Consider the following 17,878-nt stretch of genomic DNA (forward strand, 5'->3'; position numbering starts at 1 on the left):
CTCCAAATTTGGAGAGTATGGTGGCTTAACACACAAGAAAGTCGCCGCTTCAAAAATAAAAAATAATATATATATCGGTGGCTTTGTGACACCGACCGCCGATATTTATCTATATGTATATTTAGTTATATATCAGTTCGGTTAAAGACTTTGATTCAAGTTACAAACTTGATGTATGATTTTTTCTTTTTCCTATTTTGTTATCACTGCCCTAGTGCCCTTTGTTTTACTGTATTATTTACTTAAATTTAATATATCATTTTTGAAACGCCAGATAGATCTGATTACATGTCCAGGATATGTACCCCACATCATTTGGTGTGGGGGCAAAAGTGATTTACTTTTAAAATGATGTTCGATTTCCATGTCCCGAGGTTGGTGCCCCAGTGACACAAGTTTTCTTAAACACCTAAAGATCAAACTTGGGTAAGGTTTTATATTTATAGAAGTGCAGCAGAATCAACCGTCTGAACACATTTTGAGGCTTGCTCGCTATCAGGTCTAAACTCAAAACTAATTTAATCAAACCCATATTTCACGCCTTGAACTTGATTGCGCTAATCATGGTTTTAAGAAACGTGATACTAAAGTTCTAGAAGAGAAGACATGAACAACTGATAACCACAAAACAACTATAGGAACCACAACCAAAAGATCTTTGCATGCAATCAAACAAGCTACATTCACAAATCTAGAAAGCATTCATTATACATACATTTTACATATTAAAAAAAAACATTAAAAAGAACCAAAGAACACAATAAATATCAGCATTTACTTACTTTCCCACAATCAAACACCCATCATTCATATTTTCTTACATAGAAATTTATGTAGCATTTGTTGATAGTTAGTCAGTCTCCACAACACCTACAATTTATCTTGCCATCATACTTCCACTACCAATCAAAGAATGTATTAGTATTTACCGCTATCATCTACGTTGCTCTTTTCCCCTCCATTGCATCTTTCTTTCTCCTACACTTCGCGCATAACATGGGTCCCACAGATAAATCATCATTCGGCGCTTCATTCCCTTGACAGACCGCGCATCTGAAGACTCCCGACCTTGAGTTCAAAGCCAAATCGTTTCCCAGCCTGCAATTAATACAAAACATGTGCATATGTATAATGATTATATCAATAGCTAAAAGATGAAATATGTTTATCGAGCATACATATTTCTTTCTTCCAATTATTATATGTATACTCAATAACTAGTGGCAACCTTTGTTGGACTAATTTGGATTCAAATCCAAAGAGGAAGTCGGTTCAAAAAGGACCGAAATAAATCCAAAAAGACTAATTTTAAAAGTTTAAATTTCAGATTAAATTAGTTATGTTTATCTGGCTTGTTTATTTGATTAAGTTGTTCAATATAGGTTAAGATTAATGTTTAGTATATTAGACCATTGTAAAGCTTTTATGTGAGTGAGTTTTATGATTATTAGAGAAGTATCATAAATGGAGTGCTTACAAAACTCGTGTGTGCACTGAATACCGTTGTTCCGGGCTTGCAATATTAAACAAAAATAATTAATATTTTTTTATAAAAGTTGATCATTAATGTATACCTTTCAGCAAGCATTGCAGACCCCTCTTCAAACAACTCCTCTACAGCCCCAACAGCTGGAACCGTATTTGATTCTTTATTCTTTCCCGGAATGAGTGATGTCAGCAGATTCTGTTTCTTTTTAGGTATTTGAGATATTACGGGTGGATACCCGTACGGAATAATATCAACCACCACACACGTTGTGTCGTCTTTTAGTCCACGTGACCTAAGAGCCTCCTGAAACAGGATTAAAAACAGCGGATTCAAATCTTAAAACTAAGTTAATGTAAGATAATTATGTTTCATTATTTGAATAACATTAATACCTTGACAACAAGCTTTGCAGCAAGATCTGCAGGCAATCCACGACAACACTGAGCCTCCATGTCAGATGATAACGCATCCCAAATACCATCCGAAGCAATAATTAGTCTCCCACCGGAATTTGGAAGCTACATGAACATAAAATACATTAACTATACAGGTGTAAACAAGCCAAGCTGCATGCCAGCTACTCGAGATCGGCTCATGAGAAATTCGTATCGAGCCAAGCTTAAACGAGCAAGAGTCTAAGCCTGCAGAGCTGGCTCACGAGCCTAAAGGAGCCTGTTATCTGTATAGATTTTATTTAATATATTAAACGTATATTTATAAACTAAGTATTACTAATATAAACTTATGACAGTGATAAAAACAGTATGTTTTATTTAAAACATTATAGCTACAAATTTGTACAAAAACAATTGCAACTATATAATTAGATTAATAATAATAAACGAGCGAAGCTCAAGCTTTAATAACAGCTCACGAGACGAGTTTGAACTTTATAAATATATATTTAAATACTAATTATTATATATAAAAATTAAGTTTATATAATTATCAATTTATATAAAAACAATCATAAATATATAATAATTAAATTAATAAACAATAAACAAGCCATGCTCTAGCTTTAATAAATGTTCATGAGCCAAGCTCAAGCTCTCTATAACTAGAACTCAAAACGAGCCAAGTTCGTGTTAAGCTTGTGTAAGTTAAACGAGCTGTGCTCGAGCTTTAATAATTGGTCATAAGCCGAGCTCGAGCTTTATAAATAGAGCTCAAAACAAGGCAAGTTCATGTCAAGCATGTGTAAGTTAAACGAGTCAAGCTCAAGCCTACCGAGCTCAGGCCCGACTTGTTAACGCACCTATTTAATAACATTAAAACATATAAAAAGACAATATCATGCATTATTTCCAACCTTCACTTGCTTAACGTGTGGTATAGGAACAATAAACTCGCCTGCATCTGTATCACCAATAGACCTCGAGAGGCATAACCCACCAGGCCAACAGCGAAGTGGACCAACCTATAATATTACATTCACGAAGTTACAATATTTATTTATTTATTATTTGTTTTGCAAAAAGTATAAATCTTGAAATTGGGTTTTCAATTATTTTACCGCATTCCCTCCAAAGATATTAAGACGCCCTACTTCACCGCCACTTGCGGTTACACGTTCCCGTTCTTCAACATTCTCTTCAAGCCGATGGTCAACAGTGAGTAACGATACCACGCCCGTTTGTGTGTCTAATATGCACCGTGAATCTCCGACAGATGCAACGGTTATAGTCCACCCGTCTATGACAACGAATGTAACGGTTGTACCAGATGTTTCACCTGAATTTCTTTAAAAGTAAATAAATCCTAGAACTGATGGTGAATTTTAAACAAAGATATGAAAAATAAAAAGGTATAATCAGTTACCTTTGTGTTGAAATTCAATGTCAGTTTTTACAAAGCCTGCAACTAGTGCACGAGGAAGTGCATGAAGCCATTCTTGACGGTCACATCCTTGAGGGATTGCACTTAAAATGTTGTTTAATAAATTTTCCTTGGCATATATGGCAGCTGATATACCATTATGGCCATCAAATATCTACCAAAATTTGAATAACTAAGATGATCAATAAATGAAAGGGTAACTTTATTTGTTTGTACAAGAGCATATAAAGAAAAGGTGTAGAATATACGGCGAAAACGGAGAAAGAGGTTGATGGATCCCTGCGGCAATGAGGGTTAATTAAGAAATAATCCTCCCCTTTGTTTGCAAGGGCGGTGTGTCCGTATGTAAGTAAGAGTGGGTTTATCCACATTCCCATGCCTGGGCGATGAGTGTCCCGAGAGGTACAAGAGGAGGCATTGTTTTCATCTTCAAAGTTTCCTTTTCTTCACTCATTTCATAATGACTCCTTATCTGTTAGTTCATGTCAAAATATCAGCAACAATAAACGGGCCAATTATAGGTAATGCAAATCTCCACTCATGCGATTCCAATTATAGGATACAAAATTCACTGCTTCTGATAATGATTCAGTTACCCTAATTGATCTGGATAATAATAATAAGATTCATATAAAATAAAAGGCTAAATGGCCAATGCGAAAAGTGATATATGAAACACGGTGTGAAGCTTACAGAGAAGAAGAAGAAGAAGGTGCAATGCAATGCAATCAGATCTAAAGCATTGGATTGGATGAGTAGTGTCAATTTGATCGATTGAAGAATTGAAAATGAAAACAAACCCTAGACACACAAACAACGCGGGTGGGTTGCTTTCTTTAATTGGGGCAAATGTCTCCAAACCCAACTTTTATTATTAATTTATTATTGATAGCTCATTAAGGTTTACTAATTACTACTAGTTTTTTTTTTTTAAATACACCATTATCATCCACCCTCTCATTTTTATATAAATAACGTATACAACCTACTATAATAATTCAATACAATGTCTTATATAATAAGTATGATTTATTTCTTGTTTAGGGCTTTGGGTGTGGATGCCAAATATCCTACTCGTTTTCAAGATTTTAAACGCTATTTATTAAGGTGATGTTTTTATCTGTGCATCCCATCCAGCTCCTTTGATTTTTTCTTTGTTGCTTTTCAAGATTGACGTGAGGAGGCCTCTGATTCTTCCCTCCATGTCATATTTTCCTCTCTCTCTCTCTCTCTCTTACACACACACACGCACCATCGTCCTTTCTTCACGGTCACCTAGAGAAACTAATATTTAGTGACAGCTCGCCTTTCAATTTAATAATTCCATAATGGTCAACAACATTTACACTAATGAAGAGAAAAGTAATAGAAAGAAAGATAGAAAGAACGTGGTGTGTTTTTCGTAAATTTAAATGGGTATTTATATTAACGGGTATGTTTTTTATTTGAAAAGATAAAAAAAACATTAAACAATAATATTACCGTTTACAACGGTCAAAACACCCACTACAAGCAAGTTCACAAACCCACAAACCTTACTTGAAAGGGGTACTTGGAGAGGGAGGGGTGGCGGCTTCATGCTAGGGCAACCAGCCCGAGCTTGCACCCTCCAGGTTGGTGGGCCCGCCCACCCTAAAGATAATATATGCAAAATAATGGGGTAGTCTCGGGATACGTGGGATTCGAGGATGGGGGTTGTGGCTAAAAACGAACTGAATCAATTCATGGCAATGCAAGATGGTACAAGATCTCAGTCCTAATCACGAAATCTATTTCTGGAACATGGAAAGATATAGATTTAATTTTAGCAAAGGAGGTATGAACTTGAAGATTACTTGGTTGGAAAAATAATAACTAAAAGTTACAAATGTTATATACAGTCATGTTATCACCAACTTCTTTTACTTAGAAAGTTTTATTTACTCAACTATTACACAACAAACGAATCATTATATCCAACCTTTTGAAAACCAAATCATACAAACACACAATATAACTAATATCCATTGCATTCCCTTTAGTTTTTTATGTTTACAACATTTATACACAAAACAAATGCAGCATCTTATAAACCCGTCTCCTGACAACGCCAACTCGATACATTGCAACATGCGTATTAAATTAACGAGGCAGCATCGACTCATTTGGATACACATACAAGACGCCACTAAATATATCAAAAAATAAGGAAAAAAAAACCGAACCTAATCAAACAGAAACTGTAATCACTTCTTGGCAGGCTTCTTAGCTGGAGCGGCAGCTGCCTTCTTAGCAGGAGCAACAACCGGCTTCTTAGCAGGAGCCAGCGACTGCTACTTTCTTTGCAGGAGCGCTCCAGCCAAAAATGAAAAAAAAGTCAACACAAAGACTAGAAATCATGATTGACCACACATTAATCAAAAGCGGGTTATCATGATCATACTTGGCTTGTAATTACAAAACTTATATACAGTTGTGTTGGCTAGGTATTTATCACCAACTTTTACTTGGAACCCCCTAAAGTTTTATTTACTCAACTATTAATTACACAACAAACGAATCATTATATGAAATCAGATTGAGCACCAAATCACACAACATACCGTGTAATCAATATCCATTCCATTTCTCTTTGGTTTTCTACGTTTACAACATTTATACACAAAACAGATGCAGCATCCCATAAACCCATCTCCAGCCAACCACCAACCCGATATATTGCAACATGCATATTAAAATAACCGAGGCAGCATCGACTCATTTGGACACACATACAAGACGCCACCAAATATATCAAAAAATAAAGAAAAACATAAAAACAAAATCGAACCGAGTCAAACAGAAACTGTAATCACTTCTTGGCGCCTTTCTTGGCGGGAGATGCAGCTGCCTTCTTGGCGGGAGCTGCCGCTGCTTTCTTCGCAGGAGCAGCAGCACTCCTGTCAAAAATGAAAAAAAAAGTCAACACAGTGATGAGAATTCATGTCTGACCACACATTGAATCAAAAAAGGGTTACTATGATCATACTTGGCTGGTTGCTTTGACTTTGCCTTTGACCCGTCATCATCGTCATCACCACCACCATTTTGGTCCCCGCCTTCATTTAACATCTGCGTTTTGCATAAACTCGATATTAAGTTATTTACATATATGAATAAAGATGAATCATGTAAGGAGAAAATGGGCTCACATCTTGCCACTGTGGGTCCCCTGCTTCTTTCTTGGCTAGAGCTGATTTTAATAAGCAAATCTGTTCTTTTAATTCCCTTACTTCGGGAGACTTACCTGCTCCACCCTCTACCGTGGAAAATCTTTCAACAAATTTAAATGTGTTCCATGTTTCTAAAGCTTCTTCAATATCCGGATGCACATGAACAAATATTAAGATCTTTGCTTGTGTTGCTAGCAAATCAAAAACCAAATGCAACATAAATTCGTGTAAACTCTTAATAATGATAAAAATAAAATAACAATAATAATGGTTAATGCAAAAAAAACTTTCTTACTTTTCGAGAAAAGTCTCTCAACCTTAAGTCACTCAATCTGAATAAAGTATACAAATAGTCACTAAATTAGTTTTTAGATATTAAAGTTGCCAACCTTGGCTAAAAAATGCATATTCTTGACCTTGAGTAGTTCACAAGTATGCTTAGAGACTTTAATATATCAATATTAGGGTGACTAACTTTTCGTGAAAATTAAGAAAGTATAATGGTATTTGTTTATGGTGTTAACCCTACTATTACTACTAGTTCTACTAATAGTAATGAAATTAATAACATACCAATAGCCTCTTGAAGCAATTGTGTGAGTTTGCACGTTTTGTAAGTCACTTTATTACTTTTATTAGCAAGAGCTACCAAAACATCTCCTAGTGCAGATATTGACTTGTTAATATGTGCTGCTTCTTCATCTTCACTGTCAAGTTTCTCACTTCCAGCAAGATCAACCAAATGCAGACAGCCTCGAGTTGTAGTCCCGGCTGTCAAGTCTTTCCCAACAACATGGGCTGTAAGGAAACTACAAAAATATATACGCATTATCTTTTTTTATCTGTTATGGTATCAGAGCTAATAATATCAATAACTAAAATAATAAATGTGTACGTGTGGGCACGACTGCTGTGATCATTCAGGCTGCGGTTCTTTTTGCAAGTTTTCATCAGATTTATAACATCATCTGTTGATGAAACTGGTACAAGAGTTGCTTCAGGTACACTTATTCCCTTCTTTGCAGGGTAAACAATATCTAATGTGGTTATTCGTTAAGACAAAAAAGCAATTTTAAAGAGAAACCGGTACTTCTAAAAAAACGGGCTAATTGGCAAAAAAGAAGGCCTGTAAACAAACCAAACATTCAATGAACCGTTCGACGGGAAGTGTCTGTGTTCGTTTCTATAGAATATTAACGAAGGAACATAAACGAACACATGCACGCTCATTTTTTAAGAACGAACATGACCGCGTTAGTGTCCATGTTCGTTTTTTTTTGTCATAACGAAGTTTTATATAATTTACTATAAAACGATTACAATAAAGTGGCAGGCAAACGGGCAACAAGCTGTGCCGCAACCCCCTTTTGAATAGCAAAGCCAATCCTGCTATAAACGAAGCTTTGGGACCTAGAAGCTGAAGAGGTTCCGTGTACGACGCGCTGAACCCTACTCAAAAATTTCACAGCCTCTGGAGCCAGAAAACCAAATGTATCAAAGGCAAATGGTAGAAAGACATGTTGATTATCTAAACAAGCTTTCTCGTGTTTAACAACTTTGCCCGATTCAGCCTTCAACGCGGCCAGACCCACAACAAACCCACGGTCCCTGAGCCCAACAAGAGGAGACACTCCTGTAAGATCCACACAGGCGTGTTTCCCCCCTGCCCACCCGAACACAAGAATATCAGCTGGTCGTAAAGTAGACCTCCCTTCAAGAGGATCCGTGAGAAAGTTAACAGGGGCCTCCTTTTTAGCAGAAATCCCTGCCCGTTTAAGAACATCACACAGAACATCCCTAACCAGATCATGTCTGTATTTAAAGCCAGTCAATTCTTTGCAATGCACTGCATGGTCACCAAAAGAATCCAAACAGACCTTGCGACAAATTGGGCAAGGTTCATCCGTCGGGAACATAGGGATCATTAACCGGTACTTAAGGATAGCCCGATACTCCAAACCCGACATACGTTGGCCTAATCCTTCAATGGGGATGGCCGTTAGAAAATCCTGAGACCGAGGAGCCCGAAGGCATTCAAACACCGCCTTTTGGCGAGGGGATAGATCAAACTTCACTTCTAAACTCTTGACGATTCCACTAAATAAGACACTCGCCACAACATGTTGGGCTTTAGGGGGGGCGGTGTCCTTATTAGAGAACCCGCTAAGATCAAAATCTGGAAGTGAAGTACGTAAACGATCCATCGCACACCCATAATCAGAGTCCAACCCATAAATATCACAACCCCGAAGAATATGGTCTTGCAAACACCACGACTGTGCTCTCGAAGCCATAAAAGCATATGTAGATACATCCTCGGCCGAACAGAGACCCAACCCCCCATAACGGATCGGAAGTGATGCCAACCTCCATTGGAGATCCCCAAAGAACGGACCTCCACAAACCACGATGTCCTCAATCGCCCTTCGAAGACCATTGTCAAATATAGAAACAACTTCCCCCACATACATAGGTTGGCATGTTCTCAAACCGAACAAAAGCTTGGCGACTCCCATACATGAGCGAAGCAAAAGAAGCTCGCATTGAGGATCCCGAAGTCTTGGGAGACAGCTCATCAGTTCCACAGCGCTAGATGCCCTTTTCATAGCCAAACTGCTGATAAACCCCGCATCCTGGCTTACAGCACCACCAAGGAGTTTCACGCCAAGCACCGGCCTTCCAATCCCGCAAGGGAACAACCCCTCCTGTGCCTTCACCCCATTGCATGTTGGCCAAAATAACTCAGTTTTCTTAACGTTTAATTCAAGACCCAAACGAGGCCCCTCAGACCTGATAATATCTAATGCTTTGGCTACCTCTCTAGTATCCCCGATAATCGTGCCATCATCCAAGTACCAAGCATGAAAGAGAAGCTTGCACCGATCTCTGATTTGGTGAACAAGTGGGTGCAAAGCTAAGGCAAAAAGGAGAGGCCCAAGAGGGTCCCCCTGTTGAACCCCAGTGGTGGATTTAATGAAAGTATCACCCACATATAACCTAGCCGACTGCCCATATAAAAAATCCACCCAAAGAGAAATTGAAGGACATCGACTCCGAACCTCATGTAGAAGGGTCGTCCTATCTACTAAGTTGAAGGCATTGGAGAAATCAACAGTAAGCATAGCCAATGACCCATCCGAATGAAACTGATTTAGATACCTGTTCGCGCTAGGAAGCACGGCCTCTGCCCCACTGGGGACTCCCACCCCAAATTGAAAGTCACCGAGGTATTTAGCCATCTCCTTCCCGACACCCCTCATAACCACCTTAGAGACCAACCGCCTCCAAATGGCCCCAACGGCAATAGGTCTAATCCCATTGTCCGGTTTAAGCAACGGCGTAAGTGGGGCAGACGCAACAAACTCTGCCAACACCTTAGGACACCTTCCCCCCAAAAATAAATTAACCACCGCAGAGATAGCCTTGAGCAAACCATCTGCAATCGGAGACCCCTCTCCACACAACGCATCTAAAATGTGTTGGGCTTGCAAACCGTCCCGCCCACACGAAGTCCCTTTAGGGAAAGACTTAATGCACCCAAGCACACTATCAACGTCCACGACAAGGGGAGACTTAGAAAGCAAGGAAGCAGGCATAATCGGAGGTGACATGATGGGATGCTTAGACAACAAAGTGTTCAAAGTATCCTTACCGAAAGGTGCAACCCTTGAAGAGCATAATACCTTGACTGCAGCAGTGAAATGCCCGTCCGCAACTTTTCGCAAACATTGGCGCCCAACCCGGCGTTGTCAGACTCGGGTACAAACGCATCACCACCCGAGGCATCTCCTAGGGGTTGGTTAAAAAGCGATATAAGGAGCTCAAAGAAACCGTCACGGTCACCTCAAGCGGATAGCGACCGTTGAATAATTCGACATTGCTCATACTTTCTATTGTCAGACCTGCGTTGCTGACGATTAGAAGGTCTGAAAACTCGTAAGGTGCAACGTGGTAACAACAACAGTTTCACCCACGCCTCAACAGACTCTGGCATAGCCGCCACCTTACCCAGAGCACCCACTAAGGCTTGGGAAAAAGCCATACGACAACTATGAGGAATGTTTTTAACAGTCGTAATAGGAAGAGTGAAGACACGCTCAAGGAGAGTTACATCCACCTCCACCCTTCTCACCGCGACAACTTCCCTCCCAACATGTGGCTTCGCAATCCCCACTATATATTCCTCCACATCTCCCGTGACACACTTGTACCAGACCGACCCGTCATCATGATGGTACCCCCGATGGAGAGCATGTGACTCCATACACGCTCCACACATCCACCTACGCGAGACCTTTAAAGCCTCACCAACCGAAATAAACAAATCCAAATTTGTCGAGATCGCCTCCGGTAAGGTCTCTTTCTTGTCATCCGATGACAAATGAAGCCGCTTAATATGTGCGGCCAATCGAACCCCTTGGACCCTGGTAATCCATCCGGGCAACAGTGGAAGCCTCTAAACGGACACGGCCAAACAACCTCCTCAATAGCCCCGGTCATACCACCCCCGACCCACAAAACACCCTGGTAGCCACGTACCACACCAAGAAAAATAATAATAAAACAAAACTCGAGTTGAGTTTGAGGAATGAACACCCGAACCAAAGAGGAAGGAGGAGAGCAACCACCCGTTGCCCTCCCCTCCTCAAAACACCAAAAACAAAGATTATTTCATTGAGGCGTTTTGTCGAACACCTGGAGGGCAAACTATTTTCTTCAAAATTTTAGTTGATGATGATTCCTTTTTGAATGTACAAAGTGAAAATGGGATTTGGGTTATTTTAGTTGAATAAACTCTTCCTGTTCAAAACTAATTTATAATTGAATGTGTGGAGAAACTTTCTTTAATATTTCTTATAAGTTGTTTTGGTACAAAGTGCTTGTCTTCATCCAATTTCATTTGTATCCATTAATTTATAAAAAATATATATGGAAGAGGATAGAGTTTTTATAAATTAAAAAATATATATTAAAGAAGGGTATATATGGCTGAACATGAACGAGCCTTGTCCATTTGGCTTGTATACAACAACTTTGGTCCGATTTCTATTTTAAGTAACCAACTTTGTTTGACTCATCCAAATTAGAAAGCTTCAAATAAAAGTTCATTGATAATTTTTGGGATTTTAAGAATTCTTCTTGGTAAAAACAAAAAAGATGGTTACTTGAATTAGAAAGTAGACCAAAGTTGGTTAATATTTTTATGCAATTAACCCTTAAAAAATAATAAAAAAAAATATAAGAGTTAATATGGATATGATTTGCTAGATCCATCTGCCACAAGGAGATCCCTAACTTCATCATTGTAAATTTCAAGCATATTAATAGAAATCTCATAGCTCATAAGGTTATTTCTCTCCTCTGAGATAAGGAATAGATCATTTAACGCCCTCAAGTTTACACCCATTGTTTCCTGTGTTATTTCTTCCGGTCCACTCTACAAACATACAAGTGAATAAGTCTCATAACATATTGATTTGATCGTCAAATATTTAAAGTAAACGAGACTGAAATAAATAATATACGAATGTCGTGTTTAGAAGTGAGAAATGCCCATTGGCTAATAATAGTATAACTAACACTTACCAATGTGTAAGTTTTGCCAACACCCGTTTGACCACATGCAAGCACGCAAACATTGAATCCATCAAGAACCGAACGGATCAATGGTTGTGTGTCTGAGAATACCTCCTCTGCAAGACCAAGAAATGTCAAATAATAATGAAATAACAAGTGTTGTATTCTCATGAAGAAACTAAAGATTCCGGGGACCTTAATATAATGACCTTGAGTTGAAGACGGGCCGAAAACTTTATTGAACATTGATGCTTTTCTTCCCTCTCTTCCGCCTTTTGGAACAATAATTGCTACGGTTTCATCATCCGTGTAATCTACACTTGTTACTTTATTCTCTTGTCCAGGCAAAAAGGGTCTAATTCTACAATATACACGGATATTTCCTTTTAAGTCTTGCACTTGGTTGTATAACTTCCGGTTTTCTTCTAAACCCTTCTTGTATCCGGCTGCAGCTTGGCATATAGTATGCATATGGGTTCCTGAAACAAACAATAATAGCTTTCTCCATCAAGACTCTTACTTGGAGACAGATTTTGCATATAAATAATTCTACAAATGTCAATTTTGACTCGTTTGCTTATGAATGGGTCGATCTGAGTTATGCTATATCTCAAACAGGTTGAAACTTGAAAGTAGCCAAAGGTTTATTTTTAAAGTATACAAATTCCTTAACTGTTTTGTTCATGAATTTATATTACTTTTGTAATCATCTTTGATGATTTAGTTAAAATGCAAAAAAATAAAAAATAAAAAAATCGGGTCAACCCGTCCCAAACTAAAATGACCCGTCACGCAACCTGCCTATGTTCATTCTAATGGTACCTAGATTATCGGCTTCTTCTTGGCAGTTAATTTGCATTGATTGCACATCTGTTTTTGCATTAGAAATGGTGCTTCTCAATCCCTGAATAACATAAAAACAATTATTGTAATCCATTCACTTATAATTGTGTCAATTTAAGCTATATTTTATCTTTAACAAATCAAATGCCTAAAGCAAAAAATCTAAAATAAGTAGTTTAAAAGAATAAATAATTTGAAAGTCACACTTAGTGTATTTTTAATGCATAAAACTTTCTAAACCCTTAAACTCCAAAAAAAAAAAGAAGATTATTATGGAAAAAGTTATAATTTTCATGATCTTATTTGACACACTAATTAATAGAATATAAGTACCTGGAAATGTTTATCTTGTTGACCAACTAGCTCACACTGCTTTGGAGTGTTGACGTTTAATCTGTTATATTCAGCCATTCTTCTTCTATATTCTTCTCTCTTTTGAGCTTGTTCTTTTTCTTTCTCTATTTCTAAGAGTTCTTGTTCCTCCTCCTCTTTTTTAGCCTTTTCTTCTTCTTCTAACAAAGCTTTCTCTTTATTAACCCCTTCCAACTCGATTGCAGCAATTTCATCCTCTTTAGCCTTTTCTTGTTGTACAAGTAACTCAATTTCTTTCTTAATTCGTTCTTGTTCTTCTTGTGCTTTTTCTTTTTGTGCAAGTGATAGATTCTCCCTTCTAATGCGTTCTTCCTCTCGCTTTCTAGCCTTTTCTTGTTTTTCAAATTCCCGTTGCTCCCTTCTTTTGCGTTGTTCCTCTAACCTTCTCTCCTTTTCTTGTTGTGCAAGTAATAGTTTCTCTTTTTGTATGCGTTCCTCTTTTTCCTTTCTAGCCTTTTCTTTTCGTGCAAGTGCTTCTTGCTCCTTTTTAATACGTCTTTCCTCTCTCCTTCTTTCCTTTTCTTGTTGTTTAAGTAATTGTTTCTCACGTTTTATGCGCTCTTTCTCTTCCTTTCTAAGTCTTTTTTGTTCTTCAAGTAATTCTTGCTCTTTTCTTATTCTCTCTTCTTCCTCCTTTCTTAGCCTTTCTAGGCGCTCCTCCTCTTCCCTTCTCAGCCTTTCTAGGCGCTCCTCCTCTTCCTTTCTAAGCCTTTCTTGTTCCGCACGTAACTCTGCCTCTCTCCTTAGGCGCTCTTCCTCTTCCTTTCTAAGCCTTTCTAGTTCGGCTCGTAATTCTGCCTCTCTTCTTAAGCGCTCTTCCTCTTCCTTTCTAAGCCTTTCTTGTTCTGCAAGTAACTCTTGCTCTCTTCTTATGCGCTTTTCCTCTTCCTTTCTAGCCCTTTCTTGTTCCGCAAGTAATTCTTTCTCTTTTCTTATGCGCTCTTCCTCTTCCTTTCTAGCCTTTTCTTGCGCTGCACGTAATTCCTTCTCTTTTTGTACGCGCTCCCTCTCTTTTGCAGCTTTCTCCTCGTCTTCCTTCCTTTTAGCTTCTTTTAATGCAAGCAATTCTTTTTCTCTATTTATACGTGCTTGCTCTTTTGCAGCTTTCTCCTCCTCGGTTTCTTCATCTTCCTCCTTCTCATAATTTAAAATGATTTTGCTAATTATATTGTGAGTCTAAAATTTTGAAATTAAGCATTCAACCATGCTAATTGCATATTTGATTCCAATTTACTCACACTACCCATATATTGCATGCATCATAAGGGGGTAAAATCATGACCCCCCATGTGAAATATGGCCAAGATTGTACCCATTTATGATGCACGCAAAAAAAAAGGGTAACCCAATAAAAAATTTCTTCTTTTTAAGTAACCAACTTTTTATAAAAAAAAAGAAAAAAGAAGGTATAAGTTTCGAAACACTTGATGTAAGGTAATTACCTAAGATAACCTGTTTTCAAGACACATTTAAAAGTCTAACACGTCAATATTTTGACTGGTTATGAAATTTGAATATATTAAATAAATTTTATTCTTTTTAAAGTTGGTTACCTTTTTATGCAATTAGCCTTATATTGAACCTCACAATCCATGGATCATGATGATACCATTATAACAAAAGTAGGAGCCTCGGTTACTGGTAACGCGTCCTCATCTTCGGTTGGACATCCCAATCTAGTTTCAAATTCCTCTTTAACTTTATGCAATATATTCTCAACAATCTGTAATGAAAACACACAACATAAGATATTTTTATAAACTGGTGGCACATGCTGCATGATAGAGGAGGTGGTCAACTGGTAATTCCAACCATTTACTTATGAATTTGTCAATTTGAGTTGCAATTTATCAAAAGATACCAAATGGATCCAATGGTATTTTTGTTTAAACAAGTAGTAAGTTAACTCAAAGTTTACAGGTCAACCCAACCCGTTTTGACCTGTACTAAAAATGACCTACTTTGACATAGTAATGAAGTCAAAGAGAACTCACAATAGGAATGTCTTCTTCCTCTCTATCCTCAAGAAGATCAGTTACAACCGGGTACAGAGGCCCGGAATCACACTGCAAACCGCATGTTCAAATTATTAGCGGATTAAAAAAGAAAATTTTGACATATTAATCTCCATCATAACTATTAGAGGAAGTTAAACCTCTTCATCAAGGTCATCTGCCCCAAAAGGATCTACAGACACCCACAATTTTTCAAGGTTTGCGCCTCCCAGTCTTGACATGGCGGGTGCTGAGTTATTGCGTATAAATGTCTTCCTACTTCGAGACGGTCTTGGAGTCCATGTAAAGTCACTAGCCCCGGTTTCACTATAAGCTTTCATGGCCAGTATACAGTCCACCACACATGAAAAATCTCCCTCCTAAACATATTATAGTTCAAAACGATTATAACAACACGGCAGAGTTCTAGCAGAATACTACTTTTTTATTTTTTTGCGAAAATGAAAATAGAAAGAACAAAACAAATCATTCATTTTTTTCAATGTTTATTCGTCTCTTTTAACATTATAAAAACATACATACAACAAAATCCGTTTATATATAGAACCTACGCACGTTCAGATAGATTTCCTATAAGTGAAAAAAATATATACGAACAAAATTAGTTTAATGGATTTTTTTTATGTATATAACATAGGCATTTGTTTGTAAGAAGAAGTAAAACTTTAGAAAAGTATTAAACACTCATTGAATAAACTAAACGATTTAGGTTTGCTCTTTTTGTTCTCACAAGAATTTAGTATTATATAATCAATCATTTTAATATATTATACACTTGATTAAGGATAATTACCTGCTCTAAATCCACCTGTTCAAAAGTTGGGAGGCCCATTTCTTCAACGGCAGTAAGAAAACTTTTAACATTTTCAACGTAGGCAGCCTGAGCTTCTGCATCAGGTGAGCTGATGAGAGCCGATGGCGCTTTCACAATCTGCATGTTGTTATGGATCCAACTGTAGTTAGTCCATAAAGATGAAAAACAAAAAACGGTTAAAGATGAAGAAGTGCTTACTTTAGGAACCGAACCGGATTTAATCTTGTTAAGAGCAATGCAAAGGGCCACACCACTTCTTAAGCCTTGCCTAAAATCTTCTTCTGATGGGTCAGCTGGTAAATCTCTTGCAGCCACCACGCCCACTCTTTTTCTTAGCCATCTTGATGCATCATATCGGTCCGTGGCTAAAAGTCAAACACCATATTTTAGTACCAACTTAGTTTAAAGTAACAATCTTAGTTTGTTTGTTAAAACTGGGGCCTCTCTATATTCTTTGACAAAGGAATATACAATGTAAACGAGCCAAATCGCTCGTGAGCACTAACAATGCATGAAGCCCTAGCTAAATCTAAAACAAATCAAAATAATAATGGTAATGAGATTGAAACCAATTTGAAATAATTTAGATAGCAACTTACGATCGTCTTGCATATCAATATCTTCTTCTTCGGCAGTCGTCATGTCGTCGGATCCCGTCATCTTACAACTCTTTCTATTACGCAATCAAATAAATTGTCAATGGGTGCATGCATGCATGCATATTAATTATCTTGAAAAGACATTGATCAAATGATTTGATTAATATGTTGAATCGTTCTAGGCCTCTTGTATTGGAAAGAAACCACCGGATGGTTTATAATGCTCTCATTTTGTGCACCATTGATATTCATTTTTAGAGTTTGAAGCTTCCTGTTATTCCATCTGTCCCTCCAAAATGATGATATAATTATCAAATGGAAATTAGATTTACAAGTTTCATGTCTAAAAGTAACATTAGGCCCTTTGTTTATTAACTTTATAATTATAATAATTTGCTGTTTATTTTAATTGATTAGGTGTTATATATTTAGGAAAGTCCCCAAAAGACCACTTTGACTTGTCACTTTTCAAGACTAACCATCTTTTTCAAAAAATCCTTAAAATGACTACTTCTAAACCATATTTCCGGCCTTTTATCGTTTGCCATCCGCACAAACTTAAAATCAATAGAATCTATCCATCTGTTTTCTATTTGTGAGAACCGCACTAACTTAAAACCAAATAGTAAAATTTGTATTTATGTAATATTGTTTAATTTTAAGCATTCTAATATGAAAATAACAGGTTATATAAAATAGAATAAACTTTTATATAATAATTTATAATGTTATCAGAATTTAAAACATTATAATATAAAAATAAAAAAACTATAAAAAAGCATAATTTTTTTTACATTCCTTATCCAAAACATATAATTCTCTCCAGACTTTTTAAATGCCAAAAATTCAAGTTTTACAATATTTTTTATTTTATTATTAAACACAAATAAGATGAATAGAGATTCAAGTGAATGTTAATTAATCCTCTCAAGTATTTTGATTGAGCGTTTTCTTCACTAGACGTTTTCGTTGATCGGGATCACTAAATACAAGTTTCACTAGTCCAAAATGGTGATTACCTTCTTCAACACGCTATGACAAAATAGCGAGTCTTTACAAGACTTTAAATGTTCACTTTGTTAAGATACTGGACTCTTTCAAACACAATGTCAAGAAAATATGTAACATCCCGAAATTTC

At 37.2% G+C, this 17,878-nt stretch overlaps 1 protein-coding gene and 1 pseudogene across 2 annotated transcripts; both read right to left on the minus strand.

Annotated features, from left to right (window-relative positions):
- Positions 1-686: 686 nt before the first annotated feature.
- Positions 687-3,782, minus strand: LOC143562070 (putative protein phosphatase 2C 5; annotated as a pseudogene). Its single transcript, XR_013140415.1, has 7 exons — positions 3,577-3,782; positions 3,311-3,482; positions 3,006-3,223; positions 2,802-2,909; positions 1,882-2,007; positions 1,575-1,792; positions 687-1,098 (listed from the first exon to the last, which is right to left on the minus strand). The product of XR_013140415.1 is annotated as a putative protein phosphatase 2C 5 (transcript).
- Positions 3,783-6,071: 2,289 nt separating this feature from the next.
- LOC143562068 (kinesin-like protein KIN-14Q) lies at positions 6,072-16,800 on the minus strand. The gene is made up of 16 exons (XM_077049983.1): positions 16,740-16,800; positions 16,339-16,505; positions 16,120-16,257; positions 15,467-15,685; positions 15,306-15,377; positions 14,921-15,034; positions 13,273-14,487; positions 12,919-13,000; positions 12,306-12,575; positions 12,106-12,212; positions 11,778-11,956; positions 7,415-7,561; positions 7,093-7,328; positions 6,499-6,710; positions 6,336-6,418; positions 6,072-6,246 (listed from the first exon to the last, which is right to left on the minus strand). Exons 1-16 carry the CDS (start codon positions 16,798-16,800, stop codon positions 6,159-6,161), a joined length of 3,390 nt encoding a protein of 1,129 aa, XP_076906098.1. The 3' UTR covers positions 6,072-6,158.
- Positions 16,801-17,878: the final 1,078 nt, after the last annotated feature.

This window comes from Bidens hawaiensis, unplaced genomic scaffold, assembly GCF_021521415.1.
Source record: "Bidens hawaiensis isolate Kalapana, Puna unplaced genomic scaffold, B.hawaiensis_p1.1 tig00020902_1, whole genome shotgun sequence".
Classification (NCBI taxonomy): domain Eukaryota; kingdom Viridiplantae; phylum Streptophyta; class Magnoliopsida; order Asterales; family Asteraceae; genus Bidens; species Bidens hawaiensis.